General features: G+C 40.1%; 1 protein-coding gene across 1 annotated transcript in view; it reads left to right on the top strand.

Moving 5' to 3' along the window:
* fer1l6 (fer-1 like family member 6) overlaps window positions 1-23,646 on the top strand; it is a 152,471-nt gene that overhangs the window by 89,802 nt on the left and 39,023 nt on the right. The window contains exons 24-30 of the mRNA XM_043688527.2: window positions 1,175-1,336; window positions 3,695-3,869; window positions 8,134-8,240; window positions 12,856-12,972; window positions 18,486-18,537; window positions 20,877-20,959; window positions 22,319-22,450. Coding sequence (XP_043544462.2) covers window positions 1,175-1,336; window positions 3,695-3,869; window positions 8,134-8,240; window positions 12,856-12,972; window positions 18,486-18,537; window positions 20,877-20,959; window positions 22,319-22,450 — 828 coding nt within the window. The remainder of the gene's footprint in view (window positions 1-1,174; window positions 1,337-3,694; window positions 3,870-8,133; window positions 8,241-12,855; window positions 12,973-18,485; window positions 18,538-20,876; window positions 20,960-22,318; window positions 22,451-23,646) is intronic.

The following is a 23,646-nucleotide window of genomic DNA, read 5'->3' as shown; positions in this document are numbered from 1 at the left end:
AGCTTGCATCAGTCTTTATTATGGAAGATATAGTAACATCCCAGAAGCAGTTTCAAATCCGGAAATGGAAAGGAGGGTGGAACTCAGGAAAATCACAATCACCAGAGGGTGGTACTGAGTAAATGTTTGGAGCAGTAGGCTGACAAGTGCACAGGTCCTGATGGACATCATGCTAGGGTTTTAAAAGGAGTGGCTACTGACATAATTGATGCACTTTCCAAAGCTCTCTTGACTTGGGGCAATGTCCCATTAGATTGGAAAATAACAATGTAGCTCCTTTATTCAAAATGAGAGAGAGAGACAGAAATCAGGAAATTACAGGCTAGTTGGATAAACCTGGGCCTCCTGCATGGCACAGGCCTACCCCTGCTGGTCAAACCTCTAAGGGCCTCAATCAGCCCATAAACGAGCAGCTCACATGAAGACTCCTCCATCTCAAGTATGGGATGTTGGAGAGAGAAAGGACAGGAAGATTGTGGTGGGCATAGTGCCCACTAGATTTTATGTAACTCACCCCACCATCAAAGCCACCCTGCTGGAGTGTAAAATCAAACCCAGAACATTTCAGTGTATTAACATACCACCAGACCTGGGAGATTGAGTACATTTTAAGCAAGTGGAAAGGTGAAAGATAGGACAAAGAGGAAGATGGAAGACGTGAAGGCTGGTAAGATGCATGATAAAAGGGATCATGGTGCTTGAAAAACAGAACTCATACTTAAATAGAGGCATTTATGTTCTCAAGGTATCCAGAGGTGCTGCACAGCAGTGAGTGACTTTGGAAGTGTAATCTCCATTCCTCCATAAGGCCCCACAATGAGATATATGCTCAGATAATCTCTCAGATAGTGCAGTTAAGGAATAAATATTGAGTACAAAACTCTGAAAACCCACACTGCTCCCTTAGCGCTGTGAAACACAGCCACAGTCTTCATATCAACATATACAATGTAACACCACCTCAATTGTAAAACATGTGTGGGTGCCAGTGTTGGACTGAGATGGACAAAGTCAGAAGTCACATAACGCCAGGTTATAGACCAAAAGGTTTGCTTGAAATCATAAGTTTTCGGAGGGCTGCTCCTTCGACAAGTGAATGTGCTTCATTCCCATCAAATGTTAGATGTCAAAGTCAATTTCTGTCCATTCTGAATAGTAATTTTGTTTTTTGCAGGTGTTTTTTTGGGGTCTCCGCGAGCTCAAACGGGTGCAGCTGCTGACTGTGGACCGGCCGCAGGTCTTCATTGAATATGCAGGGAAAGGAATCAAATCTTCTGTCATTCAGAGTTACAAGAGAAATCCAAACTTTACTGTTCAGGGAGACTGGTTCATTGTAGTAAGGAAACAGCTATTACATTCATCATGTTGAGGTCTCTGCTGGCCTTGGTGCCATTGCTGTGATAGTTCAGAAATACTGCCTGGTATTCACTGTTGAGGGTCTTCTAGCATCCCTGCCAGCCAAGAGCAGGCATGACTTCCACACTAGGCTTTAAGGAAGACCTGGATATATTAAGAAGGAAGGGCAATTGCTTCTGAAAAGTTGCTTAACGTTGTGACATCTTTTCTTCAGATCATTGAAGGACCCTATATCTCCTTTATTGGAATGATGAGACATTGCTCTAATTCACAGTTATTGTGGCCAGCTTTGCTCTGCTGTGGCCCATCCACCCTTATGGTTTAAATAACCTCAGCACAATGCTTTAGGACAGGTTAAACCCAGAGCACAATAGCAGCCCAAAGGCCAGTCTTGTCAGACTGCCAGGGGTCAAGCAGTGTCTGTGAAACGTTGGATGCTCTCCCAAAAAACTTGTTTATTCTTGATGTGCCTCATGGTGGCTGAAACAAAACAGCATATGGAAGATCAGAGCAGCCAAATATGTCATAGTCATAGAGTAATACAGTCCAGAAACAGCTTTGGTCCAACTCATTCATGCCAACCAGATTTTTCATACTAAACTAATCCCTTTTGCCTGCTTTTGGCCCATATCCCTCTAAAGCTTTCCTATTCATGTACTTGTCCAAACGTCATCTAAGTGCTATAATTGTACTCTCTTCTAACACTTCCTCTGGCAATCCATTCCATGTATGCACCAGCCTCTGTGTGAAAAAGCTGCCCCTCAGGTCCCTTTAAAGACTTTCCCCTCTCATCTTAAACCCATGCCCTCTAGTTTTGGACTCCCCTACCATGGGAAAAAGACCTTGGCTGTTCACTTTATCTATGTCTGTCATGATGTTATAAACCTCTATAAGGTCATCTCTCAACCTTCTACCCTCCAGGAAAAAATGTCGCAGTCTATCCAGCCTTTCCTTACAACTCAAACCCTCCAGTCCCAGATACTCTTTTGACTTTTCTGGATATGTTTTGTTCTTTTTCTGCCCTTTTGATATATCTGGTCTCATATCATGGAAGTGGCCCTACTTTCTGGCAACCAGTGAGAGAAATCATTAGACTCTGACTGTAGGTCTGTCTCTTTGCTCTTTATTTCCATTCAGCATCTTCCCATTTTGATTGGTGTTGGAGCCAAACCTTTTTATTTATCTGCTCTATCCACTCCATTGAATTGATTCATTTGGAGTTGTCATTTACCTCCCAACAATAGTGGTGACAGTGTCGAGGAGGAGGTTAAAAAATGTTGAAAGGTCTGCATTGCCCTTACCTGGTGTTCTGTGTAATTTGATTAAGTGGAAACATGGGTGATTTAGTGGTGGAGGATAATAGATGAAAAGTGCTACAGGTGATTTTGCAGTATTTTGCATTAAAAACAAAATGAAGCAAGAAATGCTGACCTGTACCAACCTACTGCACACGTGCCTGCTCCTATGTAACACTAATGAGGTGTGCAGATGGCATGTGTCCTGACTTGGTGATGCTGAATATGATTAAGTCTGAATGTCCACACCCACTGTGCACTTGGGGGATGGGTTCCAATTGCTGGACAGGTTCCTTGAGACTTGGGGAAACCTGGCAGTGAAATGAGTCTATATAACAGAGTGACACACTGGCTCAGAGGTTGGTATTGCTGTCTCACAGAGCCAGGGGCCCAGGTTCAATTCTGCCCTCAGGTGACTGCCTGTGTGGAGTTTGCATATTCTTCCTGTGTCGGTTCTCCTGTTTTCTCGCACAAAGTTGTGTGGGTTAAGTGGACTGGCCATAGTGTCTAGGGATGTGTAGGTTGGGTGGATTAGCCCTGGGAATTGCAGGGTTACAGGAATAAGATGGGAGGCTGTTCAGAGAGTTGGTATGGACTCAATAGGTTGAATGGCCTGCTTCTACACTGTAGGGATTCTAAACAAAACTGGCTGTATTGTGTTTCTGAACACCTCAAGTAAATCTTTTGTTAATCATGGCCCCTTCCTGCTCCTTGTAAGCAACACTTCCCCACTCCATTCATCCCCACCTCCAAATTGCTGGGGTCCAACCTTCACCCCAATTTCTCTCTGGTTGGACACCACTTCCAACTGTCCTGGCTGCAGCTTTTTTGCCATTGTTTCTCCTGCCCCCGCAACCTCTCCAACGGCAAATAATACCAATATCACGGGTTAGATTCCAGGTTTTACTCCTGGCCTTGTCCCTCTCAGGTCACCCCTCTCTCCTTTGGGAAATACTGGGGTTATTGTACCATATAACTGTAAGACTTGTGCACGTTGATTTAAAAGGAGTGAAAAACAAAAGCTTCACTGTTTGTTTTGACAGGAATTACCTGACAATGAATACCTTCACCCACCACTCCGTATCTCTGTTGTTGACTGGAGAGCATTTGGCCGCAGCACTCTTGTTGGGACACATACCATCAACTCACTGAAGCAGTACATGCACAGACCTCGTGAACATCGTCAATCAGCATGTAGAAGCACACCGGACATAACTGGTAAGAACCTCTGACCTTACTCTTCTCAAAGCAGCTGAGAATGTAACGGGGGACAGTTTTATCCCCCCATCTGTGATGAGTAAACAGTCTGTAATAGGGCCTCCAGAAATAAGTGGCAACAGTGAGGGGGGGTGCATTGACTGAGGAAGCTCAGAGGGACTTTCTCAGGAAGAAAGGGTGTCTTTATCAGAAAGAGACTGCAGGAAGAGTGAGACACATAAATAGACACAAAAAATTCCTTTGATGCTGCCTGACCTGCTGCGCTTTTCCAGCAACATATTTTCAGCTCTGATCTCCAGCAGCTGCAGTGCTCACTTTCTCCTAGAACATTTTAACTTACTGCGAATCCTCTTGCAAGGATGCCTTCCTTGAAGAAGCTCTCTTCCTCCCATTCCTGAAGAAGGGCTCATGCCCGAAACGTCGATTCTCCTGCTCCTTTTTCCAGCAACACATTTTCAGCTCTGATCTCCAGCATCTGCAGTCCTCACTTTCTCCCACAAAAAAAATTCCTCAACCAGATGTGAACTATAAGCTTATTTCCTTGCAATTATTCTGTTTTCCTACTTTAACCTTAATTTTTCCAAGGAATTGATGCCAATAGAAATAAAGAATTGTTGCTTCATGATGTTCGGGCCATCTGTCCACTTAAATTTTGTCTTGCAATGTAATATAAAATATAATCAAGAACAGAATGTCTGATTGAGAAATTTAGGACTGGAAGCAGTCTAAAAGCTTGAGCTAGATCTTTTGGGAGCAAAGTTGAGGGTGCATTTCTTCACTCAAAAAGTGGTAGATGTGTGGAACTGTTTTTTTTTTGCAAATTGCAGTTGATGTTACACCATGTGTTAATTTTTAAACTGAGATTGAGCAATATTTGTTAGCCAAAGATATTAAGGAATACAGGTACATGGATTAAGGTTGCAAATTAGTTATGATCATTGAATGGTGGAACAAATTTGAGGAGCTATATGGCTCACACCAGTTCCTATGTTCCTAATATAATATTGAAGAAAGGCTTTTGCCTCCAGCCACTATTTAATTGTTTTTGGCATACATCCCTCTGAGTTAGAAGCTCACATAATCAAGTACTACTTCAGAGACTTGAGTACAGAATCTTGAGTGATACATCAAGTTTAGTACTGAGTGAGCACTGTCAGAGGTGCTGTTTGGATGGTAAAATGTTTGTTCTCTTAGGTGGATGTGTAAGATCCCACAGCACTATTCAAAGGAAAACAAAACAGGGAGAGATCTCCCAGTGTTTCTGGCCAACCTTAATCCCTCAGCAAACACCTACAAATAAGTAATCTGGTCATTTATTTGATTACAAATTGTGACAATTTGCCTTGCACATATTAACCTGCACATTTCCTTGAGTCCAAAAAAATCAAGACTTTTCCTTCAAAAATTGTTAATTGGTCCTTAAGTTCAGTAAGATATTGCGAGGTTGTGAAACACGTTATGTGAATGAAAATCTATATTCTCTCTTTTGTTTTTGTCCTTCCTTTCACTGTCCCTCTATCATTGCTGGTCAGTTTTCATTTCAAAAATTTTAATTCAATTTACAGTAACATGTAACATTTTCTCTTTCATTTATCGTTAGACCACATTGCTGACAAGAGCAATATTATTGCCCATCCCTAAATGCCCTTGAACTGAGAGTCCAACTGAATCTTTTCAAAGGGCATTTAAGAGTCAACCACATTGCTGTAGATCTGGAGTCACGTGTAGGCCAGACTGGGTAAGGAAGGCAAAAAAAAAACTGCAGATACTGGAAGTCAGAAACAAAAACATAAACAAAAACAAAAATTGCTGCAAAAGCTCAGCAGGTCTAGCAGCATCTATGGAGAGAAATCAGAATTAATGTTCCGGTTTCAGACAATTTCAGAACTGTCCTTTAAGGAAGGCAAATTTCCTTTCTTAAATGGCATGAATTAATCAGATTTTTATCATAACTTGTTTTTACTACAACTGTGATAGTTTCATGACCGTTTTTGCTGACTCTAGCTTTATATTACAGATTTATTAATGGAACTTCAACTCCACCAGTTGCCATGATGGGACTTGGGCCTCTAGATCACTAGTGATTGCTATGCAACTAGCTCCCTCTGAACATTTTGGTCAATTAATTTGCAAAATATTTTGCATTATTTACTGGACAGGAAGTCATTATTTCTATGCAGCATTCCATTAAAACCAAAAATTATAGCAGGAGAAGTAGGCCATTCAGCTAATCGAGTCTATTCTGCCATTAATGAGATTGTGGCTGATCCGATAACCCTACTCCACTTTCCTACCTTCTCACAATAACCCTTGATTCCCTATTGATTAAAAATCAGTCTATCTCAACCTTGATTATATTTAACAATGCAACTTCGACAGCCCTCTTGTAAAGAATGCGACAATTCACCATCCTCTGAGAGATGAAATTCCTCCCATCTCTGTTTTGAATGTGTAACTTCTTATTCCAAGATAATGCCACCTGGTCCTGAACTCTCCCAATAATCTCTTTACATCTACCCTGTCGTGCCTGAAGGATTTTGCATATTTCAATAAGCTTGTCTCTCATTCTTCTTAACTTCAGTAAAGGCCCAATCTCCTCAACCTCGCCTAATGAGATAGTTCCTTTATGCTGGGATTATTCTCGTGAATCTTCTCTGGACTATTTCCAATGACAATATATTGTTCCTTAGATAAGGGGCTGAAAACTGTTCACTGTATTCCAGCTGCAATCTAAGTTGTATAATACCCCTCTATTTTATACTTTATTCCCTTTGAAATAAAGGCTAACATTTCATTTCCTCTTCCTTTTTACCTTTTGAACTTGGATGCTAGCTTTGTTGTGATTTATGCATGACGACTCCCAATCCTTCTGTGCTATAGCATTCTGCAGTCTTTCTCCATTAAAATAATAGTCAGCTCCTCTATTCTTCCTGCCAAAGTGCATAACCCCACATCTCTCCACATATTATTCCATGTGTGAAGTTTTTTGCCCACTCGATTAACCTGCCAATATTGTTCTGCAGATTCTTTGCATTATCTTCACCACTTGCCTTCCCAACTGTTTTTATGTCATTGTAAACTTGGCAATAGTTCATCTGTTTTCCTTAATTAAATCATTTGTATTGTAAATAATTGTGGGCCCAGCGCTGAACCCTATGGTAATCCACTAGTTACAGGTTGCCATCCTGTAAGTGCTCCCCCTTATCACAAATCTGTTTTCTATTAGTTAGCCAATCCCCTATTCAAGTGAGTGGACTCCATCCAACATCATGGGCTCTTTATCTTCTTTAGTTTAGTGTCTAATGTTATCATCCATGTAGACACCAATAGCTTAAAAAAAAATACAATATTTCCATTCCTAATGACAAACTTAAGGGAATCACATGACAAAGCTTGATGTTTTAAGACTTTTACTGCAACAAAGAACAACATTGACTAAATATCACTGGCAGCTAATGTTCTAAACTACAGAAAAGATAATCCTTATTAATATTTTAATGCAACCATTAACCCTACACTGCATGCTATAGTCTCCATGTTAACCAAGCCACCCAGGTTTGTTGTCAGCCAGAAATTGAAATAGATCATATGAATCTCTTCACTCTCCATTTTTACCTTGAATGGAAGAAACAGTCAAAAACATAATCAACATATAAAAATTTACATTCATAACATTGGACAGCAGTCAATTTGCACAAAGCGACATTTTGCAAAAAGCTTTGAGATTAAAGATGGTTTCTCAGCTTTGGTCATGTTCGTTAAGAGATGAACCTGAAGATATAGATTATGCCTCATTTAAAAGTAGTCTTTTGACTAATTCTGAAATCCTTCAGGAGTTCAAGTGCCAAGCTAGCTTATGTGCTTCAGTCTGAGAACACACCTCAAAGCAGACGTTTCTGAATTAGAAAGCAGAGTGTTGTCAAATGAGCCAAAACACATTGTGTCTTAAATCAGTAACAGAAGAGGAATATGTATGTGAACCAAATAAAAAGGTTACAGGCTTTCTGGTTACTCTTGAATATATCAGTTTGGGTACCTAAGAGACTATAGAACTAACTTTGAATATGTGCATTTATCAGATTCAGATTAAAGAAAAGTTAAAGCAATGACAAATTAAGAGTTGAATCGTTGGAAAAACCAAACTCAAAGTACCTGAGCTGTGTCGATCTTTACAGCAATAAATGTTGATATTTACAGCAAGGTATTTCAGCATAAACGTACGTTTACATTTGCACTAATAATTGACTTCTTAAAAAATCTTTAGATGAACCCTGTACTATACCACAAATGCAAGAAAATGAAGTCCATATAAGCATGAATCCTGACGCACCATCTGAACCAATGCCAGCAGTAGCTTTCTCAAGACACATGGTCAGTAAGATCTACTTTACTGAAGTTAGATTGCGTGACTGTGTTGAACTTGATTGAATACTACAGATTATGATGGCCTGCAATATTAATGCACTTCTATTGACCTCATGTTATTTGTGCAGGAGCACTCTGATCGTTATATGGCACTGTCCTTAGGGTGAACCTCATGCCGGAAAGGTACCCAGGACGTACAGGCATAGAGTTGTACGGTACAGAAACAGATCCTTTGGTCCAACTCGTCCATGTTGACCAAATATCATAGACAAATCTAGTCCCATTTGCCAACATTTGGCCCATATCCCTCTAAGCCTTTCCTATTCATATATCCATCCAGATGCCCTTTAAATGTTACAATTATACAAATCTCCATCACTTCCTCTGGCAGCTCATTCCATACATGCACCACCCTCTGCTTGAAAATGTTGCCCCTTAGGTCCCTTTTATATCTTTCCCCTCTCACCTTAAACCCATGCCCTTTAGTTCTGGACTCTCCCACTGCAGGACTGGGACAGTTGACTATTTACCCTATCCATGCCCCTCATGATTTTATAAACCTCTAAAAGGTCACCCTTCAGCCTTCAAGTCTCCAGGAATAAAAGCCCCAATCTATTCAGCCTGTCCCTTATGCAGTAGTTCCCCCGTACCTGCGGGGCATATGTTCCAAGACCTTTTGCGGATGCCCGAAACCGTAGATAGTAGTGAACCCATTCATTTGAATGGGAAATTTGCCTCCCAGGAAGCCCCTGGTCCCGAGTTCTGGAATGTTCCATGTAATATGTTCGGGTTGCAGTAAACCACGGGTAACTGAAACCGGGGTGAGAGGATCTGCAGATACAGTGGTTGCCCTATATCCCAAACACTCCAACCCTGGAAAAACTTTGTAAATCTTTCAAGTTTCACAAGACCCTTAATATGCCAGGATCTGCAATTATCCCTAAATTTGAAAGGAGGACCCGTGGAAAATGACTGGTTCTTTTTATTGGTTTTTCAAATGCAGATCAAAAATTGAGTTAAAATGATCATTCCTTTATTTTGATTTTGTTGAGACCAAATTTATGTAGGGATGCATGATTAAGTAGTTTTCAGTTCAGGAAGACTTATGTGATTGATAGTGAAGCAGTCAGCTGTAGTGTTCAGGATGGTATCAATGGATTAGTCAGGTGAACTCAAAATAGACAAATGGGATCGAATCAAGAGATGTGTGAGATTTGGGTAAGACATACAGGGCAAATGGATACCCAGTAAATAGTAGGATACTGAAAAGTACACAAGATTAGAGAGCATACCAACAAATCTCTGAAGGTAGCTGGTCAGGAAGATAAGATGGTTAAAGAAGCATACACTATACTTTACTAGTTGAGCTAAAGAATATAAGTGCAGACAAGTTATGCTAGAATTGTATACAACGCTAGTTGGGCCAGAACTAGAATATAGCATAGAATAGTGGAAATATGTTATTGCGCTAAAAAGGGTAGAGAAGAGATTTGCAAGGCTGTTGCCAAAGGTAGAGAACTTCAACCAATTTAATACTGAGATGAGGAGGAATTTCTTTTCTCAGAGGCTTGAGAGACTTTGGAACTCCTTGCCACAAGAGCTTAGAAGCAGAGTCCTTGTGCATACTTAAGGCTGAGATAGAAAGATTCTTGATCAGTGAGGTTACGGGGAAAACGAAGAAAAGTGGATATGAGGAATGTTGGATCAGCCATGAGAGTATTGAATGGTGCAGCAGGCTCTAGGTGCCGAATGGCCCACTCCTGTTCCTATTTCTGTTGGGCTGTTGGTATTAACCATGAGAAAATATTGGAATGGCTGCAGTTGTTTTCTGTGCAATAAGGGAGATTTAATTGGATGTATTAAACTTTTAAGAAGCTCTGATAGAGTGGCGAGCAAAGAAATCAGCAATAAGGGGGAAAAGACATAAAATAATAGGTAGAAGAATTGATATGGGTGCTGAAAGGGGGCTTTGTTTAAACCCAGAGTGTTTGGTTATCTCGAACTGAGCTGAAAAGAGCAATGAAGTATCATGCTGGTAGAGGAAGTATGACTCCATTAACTTTGATTTCATTTTCAGACTATAATGCTACATGCACTATAATAACTACATTTCAAAAGTACTTCAATAGTTTTAACTGGATGCTTTGCAGGTCATGGGTACTTAATTGTATACAGGTCATGGGTACTTAACTGGGGATTCACTTAGGTCTCTCTAAATAATAAGAGACTTAAATTATGATTGTTGTGTGAGGAGGTGTATGCTTATAGTACATGACTCTGTTAATAAATATAATACATATATATATAAAACAATTGGTTCCAGTTCTATCATTCACCAACTGGCTTTCTCGAATAGAATATGGTAGTAGAGAAATGTTGTCTTAATGCAAATGTTGAAAACTAAATAAAAAGTTAAAGTATGGGAACATTATTGTCTGCTGGTTCCCTTCCAAGCTACACACCATCCTGACTTAGAAGTGTATCACCATTCCTTTATTATTGTTGAGTCAAAACCTGGATCTTCCTTTCTAATGACATTGTGGATGCAGTGATTTAAGAATACAGATCACAAGTATCTTTTTCAGGTCAATAAGGGACAGGCAATAAATGCAACCATAACCAACAACGCTCACATTCCATGAAAAAAAATCATAAAATATCTCAATATCAGTGATCCAAATTAAGTGATGTCACTTCAAGAATGTCATTTTCTCTTGGAAAATACAATGTTTGTTGCTTCCACAGTTTCTTGTAGAAAAGCATTCATTTCCCAAAATCTCCTAAATGCAAAGTTTAAAATCATCTATCAACCAGAGGAAATCAGTATTTCCTATTCAATATTAAAACCAACTCTCTGAAGAGCATCCTCCCAGACCCAACCCTTTACCTCATCCCTGTAACCCTGGACTTCCTATGGCTAATCCACCTAGGCTATGCATCCCTTGACACTATGGGCAATTTCACATAGTCAATCCTCCTGATTCTGCAGATCTTTAGACTGAGGGAAGAAACTGGAGCATCCATGCAGGTGCAGGGAGAACATGGAAGCTCCTCACAGACAGTTGCCTGAGGCTGGAATCAAACCCAGGTCCATGGCACTGTGAGGCAGCACTGTGCTGCCTGTGCTTATGTAAGTAAAGTTGTAGAGTTTATTCATATAACTATACTTTCTGCTATCTGTTTCATTGTAATCTGTATCCAATGACATTACTTTAGGTTCCCGAGTGGCATTCAGGTTGCTGCAAAGTCACTCCCTAAATGTTTCCCAAGGGAACACTCTTCTATTAGTGACATTCCTGTAGCAGCCTAACATTGGTCAAAAAAAGTGACTTACATTTATGTAGCACAACATCAGGGCATCCCATATGATATTACACCCAGTTATGTAATTCTGGTATTGTTACTACTTCAAAAGGCTTTTCTGGTGCAAAGGCAGTGTCCCTCTCTCCGAACCAGGAGGCCAGGGTTCAAATCCTACCTACTCCAGAGGTGTGCAATACAGTCTCTGAACAGGTTACTTTAGGAAACATCTAGTCACTATTGCAATGTAGGAAATATCAGTGTTGCACAGCAAGCTCACAAACGCCATAGTGAGATAAAAGATGAGCTAATCTGTTTTAATGGTATTGATTGAGGTTAAAGATTGACAGATCATGGGGTGTTTTCCTCTTCCCATTGCCTCTCTTGAGAGGTTCGAGAAGAAAAAGAAAAAGTCAACAAAGAGGACCAAACTTACTAGGACAAATAATTATGCAGGAGAAAGTGAGGACTGCAGATGCTGGAGATCAGAGCTGATAAATGTGTTGCTGGAAAAGGGCAGCAGGTCAGGCAGCATCCAAGGAGCAGGAGATTCTCCTGCTCCTTGGATGCTGCCTGACCTGCTGCGCTTTTCCAGCAACACATTTTTCAGCAAATAATTGTCCAGAAAAATATATTGCAACATTTAGCAATAACATTAAGTTAACTATACATGTAATAACTTCTCAGCACTTTACATTAAGTAAATTTGTTTCTGAGCCTACTCTATAGCTAAATCCTGATATCTGGTATAAAATTGAGATAACTAACAATTCACTTTTTTAACGAGTCAATACAGTACATTGGGTCCTCTAATTAACTACTATTATTTAGTTCAGTACTAAACATGCTTATTTTATTGATGCTAAGGTTGCTGTTGTATTTTCAGATAATTTGTTTGGCGAATAGTGTGAAACTGTGGAAGGATTTTCAGTATGTTTCTGAGCCTAAGAAACCATGATGTAAATTTACCTTCCATGGTGACTGTCTTCCTTGCACTGGCTAATAGGGTGGTTACTTTCAAATGGCAGGAGCTTTTTTTTAAAAACTTCCACAGCTTACAAATTGAACCTATATCAGTGCAAATATTCTGTTGGATATCAACCTCCAGGGATGGAATTCCAGTCTTAACTCACCAGGATTGTTTGGAGCAAGATTCCGATTCAGAAATGAGGATGTTGCCATGAAGCTAAGGGTTTGCTCCCTTGCCACGGTGATGGGATACGATGGTCTATGGCTGCATATAACCAGTGAAAGTGTGTAAACAAAACATTATTTCTTTTCCTTACTGAAACCACCTCCATTTGCCTATGCTTTATTACAGAAGAGGAGGTTGTCACGAAAGTTCACATCAAGAAGGAAACCTTCTGTCATTCAAGACAGTGAGAATGTCATAGACTGGTGGTCTAAGTATTACTCTTCTGTGGCAAGGGCCCAAAATGTATGACATACTTACTGATAAATGTTCATTTTAAAATGCTTGTTCAAATTAAAGTTACCAATAAGTTATTATATCATTGATTGGAATGGTAGCACTGATCAATAAGAATGGCTGTAGTTCACTGATTTTGCTCATAATATGAGAAACAAACTAAAGGGTAAGTACACGCGTGTAATAGAACATGAAAAATAACAAATGCACAGTCTTGAAAGCAAAGAAAAATATTTGTTCTCACTTTTCTTTGACTCTATTTATTAAAAACAATTTCTTACATTTTCTGGTTCTGACAATAGCCGACTTGAAAAGCAATTCTGTTTTTATGTTCACAGATGCATATTGATCAGCTGCCTATTTCCAGAATTCTGGATGTAAGTTTGTCACTTGAGCTGAAAGGTTCATTTTCAGACTTTTCGTCACCATACTTGGTAACATCATCAGTGAGCCTCCAGTGTAGTGCTGGTGTTGTGTCGTGCTTTCAATTTATGGGTTTAGGTTTCCTTGTGCACATGACATCATTTCCTGTGTTGGTGATGTCATTTCCTGTGTTTGTGAAGTGATTTCCTATTCTTTTTCTCAGAGTATGGTAGATGGGGTCCAAATTGATATGCTTGTTGATAGAGTTCTGGTCTAAATGCCATGCTTCTAGGACATCACACAGCCAAGGAAACCTAAACACATAAATAGAAAATGGGACATAACATCAGTGCTTCACCAGAGGCCCACTGATGATGTTACCTAGTGTGGCGATGCAATGGCTGAAATTGAACCTTGCAAAACAGTAAGCAAACTTACACCCAGAACCTCAAACTGAGCTATAAATCTTATCAAACTCGCTATTTCCAGCATTTCCTGTTCCTACTTCAGATTTCCAGATTCTGCACTATTGTTCCTTGCTCTAATCCTATTGCCACATGAATCAGTCTTGCTTGCTGTGCTGCAGTTCATTAGCTCCAGACAACTTTCAGCATTCCTGACACAACGCTTCATGTGCTAGAAATGTGCATTAAAAAGTTGACTGTTCAATGGCCCGGATTTTCAATCCACTCACTTTACGCTATGGAAAAGCTGCAAGACCAAGGCACAGCTTTCTTGCACAAACATATTTGTCTACTGGCACTGTGAGAAGCTAGACTGTGAGCTTGGTGAATTATATAAGTGAGTTTGTTTGAGGTCTGAGCTGTGACTCTGCTCATGAACTCCGATAAAGTATGGAACCATCAGGATTAACAGCTGATTTGTGGATTTCATGTATTCTTTGACCATCCTTTGGTTCTTGTCTTAATCCATGGTGACCGTCAGTGTAGTTCTGATTGTATCCATCAATGGCTCAATGGGTTTATCCAATGATTGATCGAGCTATGCAACATCGTCTCAAATCAATATCACTGTCCATGATTCTAGCTCAAGGGGTAGTAGTGGAGTCATCATTGTTATAACCATATCTTAGATGATGTTTCCCAAATTATTATGGTTTCATTTTCTTTCTCATCATATTCACTGTCTGAGGTATCACCCAGGAAATTATAAATCCCTTTGTTGTGCATTTCTCCCATGACAGTTCGTCAGGTGTGACATTCCAGGGTATCTCTCTCCAGACAGCCCTGAATATATATCTTTAGGCATTTGTTTGACTGTTTAAAAAATATTTTAGAACATTGACATTAAAAGTTCAATATGTCCATAGGTGATCCATGGTCATGACATTTCCCTCACATGATAAATGAAATGAGATCCATTCTCATTTCATTACAAAGGATGAAAAAGAATTAAAAATGGAAAATGTAAATAAGTTCATTCTCTTAGCTTTAGTCTATACTATCTTTTCAATTCTCTAAGATTTGGTCAGGGAATCTGATTTCCCAGCAATGTGGGTAAATTTTAACTGGTGTAATTGATTGAACTGACACCAATGGAATAAACAGGCATTCTGGGTCTTAAACTTCTCCATAAATAGTAACACATAGTGGTCAGTAGAGACTGTGGTCTCTTTGTAACCATTTTGAATAAATATCTTAAAAGTAATTGAGAGCTCATAATATACAAAAGGTTTCCTTCTCCTTTGACAGCATACCATCTCTGATGATTGTTTAGTTTCTAGATAAGTACCTGATTAGTATCTCCATTTCATATTCATCTCCCTGACAGAGACAGCTCCTATCCCAGATATCACTTGGTATCAGTAGCTGCTTAGAGCTGCAAGCAGAGGCTCACTTATTAAAATGGCCTTCAGCCTCTCAAAAGCATTTTGACACTTCTCAGTTCATACTACCTATTTTTTCTGGATTAGGTCTGTCAGCTTTGTGGCCACTGTGCTGAATGTTTGGGATAAATGTTTAATAGAACCCACACATTTCCCGGAATCTCACAGCTTCCCATTTTATTATGGGAATAGAGATCTGTGCTACCTTTGCAGAAGTGGACAATACTTATCCTTGACCCATTATGATCCTGGATAGATCACTTGGGCTTTCACGAGCTTGCACTTGTGAAGGTGTCCACCAGGTCAGCTGACTATTTTGTAGAAAAAGGCTTGGAGGTGTAGTGGACAGCAAAGAAGGTTACCTCAGATTACAATGGGCCGAGAAGTGGCAGATGGAGTTTAATTCAGATAGCTGAGAGGTGCTGCATTTTGGGAAAGCAGATCTTAGCAGGACTTATACACCTAATGGTAAGGTCCTAAGGAGTGTTGCTAAACAAAGAGACCTTGGAGTGCAGGTTCATAGCTCCTTGAAAGTGGAGTCGCAGGTAGATAGGATAGTGAAGAAGGCGTTTGGTATGCTTTCCTTTATTGGTCAGAGTATTGAGTACAGGAGTTGGGAGGTTATGTTGCGGCTCTACAGGATATTGGTTAGGCCACTGTTGGAATATTGCATGCAATTCTGGTCTCCTTCCTATCGGAAAGATGTTGTGAAGCTTGAAAGGGTTCAGAAAAGATTAACAAGGATGTTGCCAGGAGGATTTGAGCTATAGGGAGAGGCTGAACAGGCTGGGACTGTTTTCCCTGGAGCGTCAGAGGCTGAGGGGTGACCTTGTAGAGGTTTACAAAATTATGAGGGGCATAGATAGGATAAATAGACAAAGTCTTTTCCTGGGGTCGGGGAGTCCAGAACTAGAGGGCATAGGTTTAGGGTGAGAGGGGAAAGATATAAAAGAGACCTAAGGGGCAACTTTTTCACGCAGAGGGTGGTACGTGTATGGAATGAGCTGCCAGAGGATGTGGTGGAGGCTGGTACAATTGCAACATTTAAGAGGCATTTGGATGGGTATATGAATAGGAAGGGTTTGGGCCAGGTGCTGGCAGGTGGGACTAAATTGGGTTGGGATGTCTGGTCAGCATGGACAGGTTGGACTGCAGGGTCTGTTTCCATGATGTACGTCTCTATGACTCTAGAGGACATAGGTTTAGGGTGAGAGGGGAAAGATATAAAAGAGACCTAAGGAGCAACTTTTTTACACAGAGGGTGGTATGTGTATGGAATGAGGTGCCCGAGGAAGTGGTGGAGGGTGGTACAATTGCAACATTTAAAAGGCATTTGGATGGGTATATGAATAGGAAGGGTTTGAGGGATATGGGCCGGATGCTAGCAGGTGGGACGAGATTGAGTTGGGATATCTGCTCGGCATGGACGGGTTGGACTGAAGGGTCTGTTTCCATGCTGTACATCTCTATGACTCTATGATTCTAAGTGCATTTCCCAGGTGTTGTCGTATATTAGGAGGTTGTGCAATTAGGAGTGCAATTAGATAAACCTGACATTTTCTGCTTCATCAGCCTTTGAAAGTTGGTTGGGGAATTTTAGTGTCCATCTGGTATGACTTGACATTGATATAACCTGCCTAGAGTTATGAAGACTGAGCTTTCCTTCATGTGCCATCTAGGGAACATACCAGTACCCCTTGAACAAATCTACCTTGGTAATGTGTGCTGCCTTACCTATCCCATGTACGCACTCTTCCAGCCTGGGTATTGGCGGGGGGCAGTTCTGGACACTTTATAAACTTTTCAATAATCAATGCAGAGCCTTGTGGAGCCATCTGTTTTGGGCACTATCACAGCTAGTGAGCTACTGGGCTCTATTAGTTGGTTGTACAGCATGTATTTACTCACTTTGCCAACATGGGCTGGGTCCAGCCTCAGGGATGTTACCTTGTGATATCTTATGCTTTGTTAAGTCTGCCCAATGTTCCGCATCTATATGAGTGAATAAGGACTCTAAGTTTGATAATATCTCTGTATTGGTTAGTGTGGTATTAAGGGATTCAATGTGGGTCTTATACAAATCCCCTTCCAGTTGCCCTTGTTGCTATCCTTGTCCTCGAGGTCGGTGGCAATGAAACAGGCCATAGCATAGAGTCTTCAGGCTAGTGCAGACTTCGGTTTTACAGATACTGACAGGTCCAGACTTTGGAATCTCATGAGCTAGTCACAATATCTCAGTAAGTTACTGCTGCGGTCCATTGCCTCGTGGACCACTGTGTACTCCTCATTTGCAGGTCTTTTCTGTGAGCGGTTCTTCATTTACTCATCAGCACCTCATTTTTAAAAATAGTATCATTCAAGGACTCTGCTTTAGCTTCAGAATGAGCTGTCTGAGCTATGGGCCAGCTTGTGGGGCTGTTACCAAGTAAGTTCTATTTATTACCTCTTTAGGTCTTCTGGACTCCTGAAAAAGATTTCAGATAGCCAGACCACAGGATCTTCTGGTTATGATGCCATCTCAGCCTCCACTGACTGAGCTAGTCTGTCCATGAACTGTATGGCTTTTAGCATCCAGAGCGAGAGAGTCTTTTATCTGCCACACTGGGGTGCACATAAGTAGTTCTTCAACTGAAACCTTCACAGCACACTATTGCTTGAACCCAGCTGACACTGACAGCCACTGACAACAGTCAGTTATTTAGCTTTAGCATTTCACTTTTAAGAGACACATCTTGGAAGTTTGATTTGTCCATATGTGTTCTGAAGTTTGATTCATGCAAAAGACACCGCTGTCCTCGATGTTAGGTGTTGAACTTTTTTTTGCTCTATTTTATTTTGTTTCTCGAATATGAATATCAAACATAACAACCCCAAATCAGATGTTCATCTTTAATGACCTCAAGTTACACAATTCAACGTGAGTACTCCTGGTCAAATCATACGATTCCAATTGTGCAACTCTTTATTACTGAGTTCACAGACCACTACACAATTCAGATACCATGCTTTATGATTCAAACTAGTCTACAGCAAACAATGGTTTATTCTGAACACTTATACTATTTCTCACTTTTGATCTACATTTTCCATGCATATTAACATTGTAGTGCATTAGAAGATACACAATGTAGACCTAGATTCCCACAGTAAGGAATTAAGTTCAGAGAAATCCTCTGATGTTATTGCTCATCATTTCTTAGAATGCTCACATTAACTTGACAATAACCTTTACTAGTAAAGCTACCACACATATCATTTACAACATTTGCAAGTTAAGTGCTTGTCTACTCACTAATGTTGTGTTTCTAATAAGGCAAAACTGAAAGATACAAGTAGCAATCTGCATGTTGAAGGATACAAAAATGGTAAGTTAACCCGGCAAAGAAATAAAATGTGTTATTGATGTACAATCTTCTTCAATATAATTCAATGTTCAAATTATCTAATGCTATTAGAAAGCTTTATTAAAGCACCCCGTTGTCTAACAAAAGGCAAAACAAATGATTGTATGATATACATAACTGAAGGACTTTCATCACTGGTAGAAGCATGTTCACCTCAAAATTGGCTGGCGAGAACAATGTGCCTGATTTGCTGAATTTGATTTCCTGGTTATTTGTTTTTATCATCAGAACAGTGGAAATGCCCCAAAGGGACTGTGGGACTTTGTGCCTGATACTTTAAACTGCATTGGCCACAGACCCTCATAAAATTTACCCCATAATATCTGGGGTATGGTTACATAAAATAAATGCTCAGGATCTCATAACGAAGCAGTAGTATGCCAACCACTGGGCGAGAAGGTAGAGGTTCAAATCCAACCTATCATGGAAGTGTGTCAAACCATGTCTGAATAGGTTGATTAAAAATAAATTTAAAATAATTGCTCAACATCTTTGGTTCTAGGAAGTGATTGTAACTATAATATATTTAGTACACTGTCAGTCATATTAGTAAGTGTCACTATAGGACTTAACGGCCAAGGAACATGCATTCAAAACAAGGCCAAAGAGGTGGTTGTGTATCAACCTGTAGTTGCTTCCATCCACTTGTCAACGCAGATAGAGGGAATAAGAGAGATTCCTGATCAGCCATGCGATAGAAAGAATGTTGGATCTCCTTAGGCACAATTCATAGTTTCAGACTACAATGGCAAAAAAAGTCCATGTTGCCATAGCAACCAGGTGTTTCTGGGTGAACTCTCTCACACACCTAGTTCTGATCTTATTAATGTTAATTGTGATGGAATGAGTGTTGGGGCCACTGCTTCAGGAGCTAGGAGTAAGCATAAAGAATTAAGTTCAATTCTAAATACCAGAAGTTGCACCTCACTCCAGCGGTGATTGTTGTTGTCTGAGCGATCCATTCAGAAAATAAATCCCAAATTAATTGTAGTTGGAATGATTAAACTGGAAATATGTTGTATCTGTCTGGCTGTTGCATGAGTTCACATTCTACTCAAACCGATATTCACAGCTGAGAAAGGGACCATTCTGCTCATTGTCTCTATGCAAACTCTTCCAAAGGGTTTTCCAATTAGTCTCACTTTCCTCCTCTTCCTGCAGAGCCCTTTAGAATTTGCTAGGTTATACACAGAATTTCAAAATATAAAACGTGGTAAAACTTTCTGTGTTGGTAAATTGCAGCAAAAACAAGATGGTGAAGAAGGTGTTTGGTATATTTACTTTTATTGGTCAATGCATTGAGTATTGGAGTTGGGGGTCATGTTGCAGCTGTGCACGACATGGACTAGGCCACGGTTGGAATACTGCATCTAATCTGGTCTCCCTGCTATCAGAAAAATGTTGTGAAACTTGAAAGGATTCAGAAAAATTTGCAAGGATGTTGCCAGGGTTGGAGGATTTGAGCTATAGGGACATGCTGAATAAGCTGGGGTTTTGTTTCCTGGTGTGTCGGAGGCTGAGCGCGACCTTATAGAAGTTTATAAAATCGTGAAGGACATGGATAGGGTAAATAGTCAAGGTCTTTTCCCCATGGTAGCAGAGACCAAAACTAAAAGGCATAGGTTTAAGGTGAGAGGGGAAAGATTTAAAAGGGACCTAAGGGGCAACTTTTTCATGCAGAGGGTGGAGCATGTGTGGAATGAAATGCCAGAGGAAGTGGTGGAGGCTTGTACAATAACAGCATTTAAAAGGCATCTGGATGGGTACGTGAATAGGAAAAGTCAAAAAGGGTGGCACTGGAAAAGCACAGCAGGTCAGGCAGCATCCGAGGAAAAGGAGAGCTGGCATATTGGGCATAAGACCTGCATCAGGAATGTGGAGGGGAATGGGGAATGAGAGCTAAAAGAATATGGGCCAAATGCTGGCAAATGTAACTAGATTAATTTAGAATATCAGGTCAGTATGGACAAGTTGGACTAAAGGGCCTGTTCCTATGCTATATATCTCAATGACTCTATGACCTGTCTTCATAAACATGCAGATGAATGCCTGCTTAGTTTTTAAATTGAATATCTTAAATGCTATGCGTGAAAATGGAAGTAGTTTAATTAATATCCCAGATACTTAAAATTGCTTTTCATTATTATATATTCTTATAATTCCGGTCTTTAAAAAGTCAAATACTAAATGCTGTTTCTTATTTCACTCTTTGCTGTGATGCATAATTTGATTCTGTGCATAGAGGCTGCTTATGTAAATCTCCTTGCCTTTGTTTCTAATGCTTGATGCCATCACTTCAGATGATGAAGATGATGAGAAGAGAAAAAGAGTTAGAATGGTTGAAAGAACAACATCGCAAAAGCTTGACATTGCAACTTTTGAGGTAAAGTTATAAACTGTATGGCCCACATGGTTCAGTATAGAAATACATCCATTAAGTCTATTCTTAAGACCATGTCTACTTATCCTTTGTATAGCCTCATTCTGTTCATTCAAATTCCTGAAGAGGAAGACAAATCAGATGTTAAACTTACAATACAAAACACCCCCAGTAAAATATCATGATGTCCAATTTAACCACTGCAGAAATCTACAATATAGCTTTTACCCAGAAACCTGATGTCATTTATTCCTTTTTGATTTGCATTCTCTGGGTCACACTACATTGGTCCAAGCAATGTTATATTTTGGTTCTGATATTTCTTCAGGGATGTGGAGAGAGCGGTGGGGAAAGTTGGGGACAGCAATATGGGGGAGAGTATTTGCAAACAGGAAACATCAAAGTGATGAAATTAACAATAGGACACATTTTAAAATTATTCTGCAGGTTCCCCTTCAGGCTGAGCACCTGCTGGGTTTGAAATCCTGTGACACAGGGACATGGCAGAGGAGAGGAGGGAGGGACTGAACAGTAATGGGTGAATATTTCACAATTTGGTGTGGATGAAGGAGAGGGCAGAGATTTGGAGGAGAGTGGAGGTTGGGAGGAAAATAGTAAAGATTGGGGGTGGTGGTGATTGGGATATGGGTAGAGTAGATAGAGGCCAGGGAGTTTGGGGGAGTGGGTGGAGAAAAGGTAGTTGGTAAAATTAGGATATCTTGATGGGAATCATAGACTGACGGCAAATGTGGTTGGTGGGGTAGGGTTTGGAGGGTGCTGTTAGAGATTGTAGAGGTCAGGTGCAGATCGTGAAAGGTGAGTTTTGGCTGGGTGAGAGACCATAGCCCGGAGGTTGTGATTTTGATGATTATAGAGTCTGTGAAAAGTCATATTTGTTGGATTGGGAGAGCAGTCCTGCACAAGCAGTGCAGTAAATGCACTTAGTTATGGAGACACAAATTCTTCATAACCTATGCTTCAACCTCCAGAATCTTATTTGTCACGTCACTCTGAAATTTCTCTATTTCCTCAATGCCCTTTCCAAAGAAGTGATAGTCAAAGTTACAGGCATTATTCGAATAGGGGCCTTATCAATCAGATATATATGGTTAAAATAATTTGATTGACTTTCAATGAAATATTAAGTTGTATCCCAGGTGTATAACTGCAAATTGTAGAATTCAAATTGGGCAGGATCTTATAAACACTGTCTGCAAATCTTCCCTAATATTTTGCTGCTCATTTCGAGGTCGCATCTCTGGCTAGTTCTCCTGAAGCATCCTATTTACCAATTATAGATTGCATTAATCAGGTTGTATCATTGGAGCAGAAGTTATCATTTTTATGAATTGTTTCCATCAGGTATATGATAAAGAATTAGAAGAAGAATTTGATCACTTTAGTGATTGGGTGCAAACATTTGATCTCTTTCGTGGTAAAGCAAATGAAGATGACACCAGTCTAGATGATGAAAGAATTGTTGGAAAATTTAAGGTGTGTTTTAATCATTTATATTTTAAAATTTGTAATAGATTTTAAGGTACAGAGATTCATGCAACATGGTCAGACACAGAGAACTGTGTGCATACTTGGTAGAGAAATAAACATTTTGGGGAGGAGGAAGAGGAGTGAATCTAGTTTTTTCCATGTTGTGATCAAAATAAGTGTCATCTTCCTCCCATCTTAATGTCAGGGATCTATTCTCTGCTTCTGAGAAAAACATTTTGTCTTGTCAATTCTCTGTCCCAAAAGCCTTTGACATCTGTTCCAGAGTTATTAATGGCCCTCCATTACTTTCCACATTCGATCATTCTCCATGTCTGCACTATAGCAAGCTATTAGATCATGGGCTGAACATCATCACCAAAAGTGCTTCAAGTATCAGTGTATAACATAGTAAGATCATGTTGAGATTGCAGAGAGATTCAATTCTTACAGCATTTACAATGTACGCTAAGTAGGTAGGGGAGACCGTTTTGAGACCATATAGGTTCAGTCCTTAGTCCATGTGTATCTGCCATCACAACCAGCCTCACTGATAATGCATAATATTCATTAGCAGATGAGGATTTGGCTGTAATCACACAGATCGCTTTGGGAATAAGAGATCTCTATGTTTTTTACCTCTCTCACTAGCCCATGTTTTTGAGACCAGTGGCAAGATTGAGTTTTAGGTTGAGACCCCAATGATGGGGTGAAATGGGAATCTCGCAACCCTGCAATGTGTTGGGAGCAATGAGCCCATTTTCAGAAGTGGATTGGAAGATAGACTGCCAAAGTATGGATTGGACTAGTGGTAACCAACAGCATCAAGTACCTGGTGCTCTCTGTCAATGCAACACACAAACTACTAAAAGCATTTCTTTCCAACAAACCCTATTTCCCAATGGCAATCCCACAGTGGAACAAGCTGCCAAGAAAATAGTCCCAAGCCTATCACTGGAAAAATTCAAGTTTAGATCATTTCGATTTACAAGTTATCACCAAGGCAACCATCTCAGCTAGTCATGTCTGCTTTAGCTGGTACTGTCTATATTAATGTCAGCCAAATATAGATATTAGTCTCTGATGTTAACACTACTAAAGCAGAAGCTCGGAAAACTGGCAGTGATTCCGGTGCATAGTCAGAGACGGCACTCTCCAGTGAGGAGACTGCCAGACTCTCAAAGTAGGAGGGCTAGTAGAATTCA

Source organism: Chiloscyllium plagiosum, unplaced genomic scaffold (assembly GCF_037043375.1).
Source record: "Chiloscyllium plagiosum isolate Xiang-an unplaced genomic scaffold, Cpla_swu_hap1 HiC_scaffold_4, whole genome shotgun sequence".
Classification (NCBI taxonomy): domain Eukaryota; kingdom Metazoa; phylum Chordata; class Chondrichthyes; order Orectolobiformes; family Hemiscylliidae; genus Chiloscyllium; species Chiloscyllium plagiosum.
The sequence above is the reverse complement of the archived record's forward strand: the minus strand, read 5'-3'. Positions and strand labels throughout refer to the sequence as shown.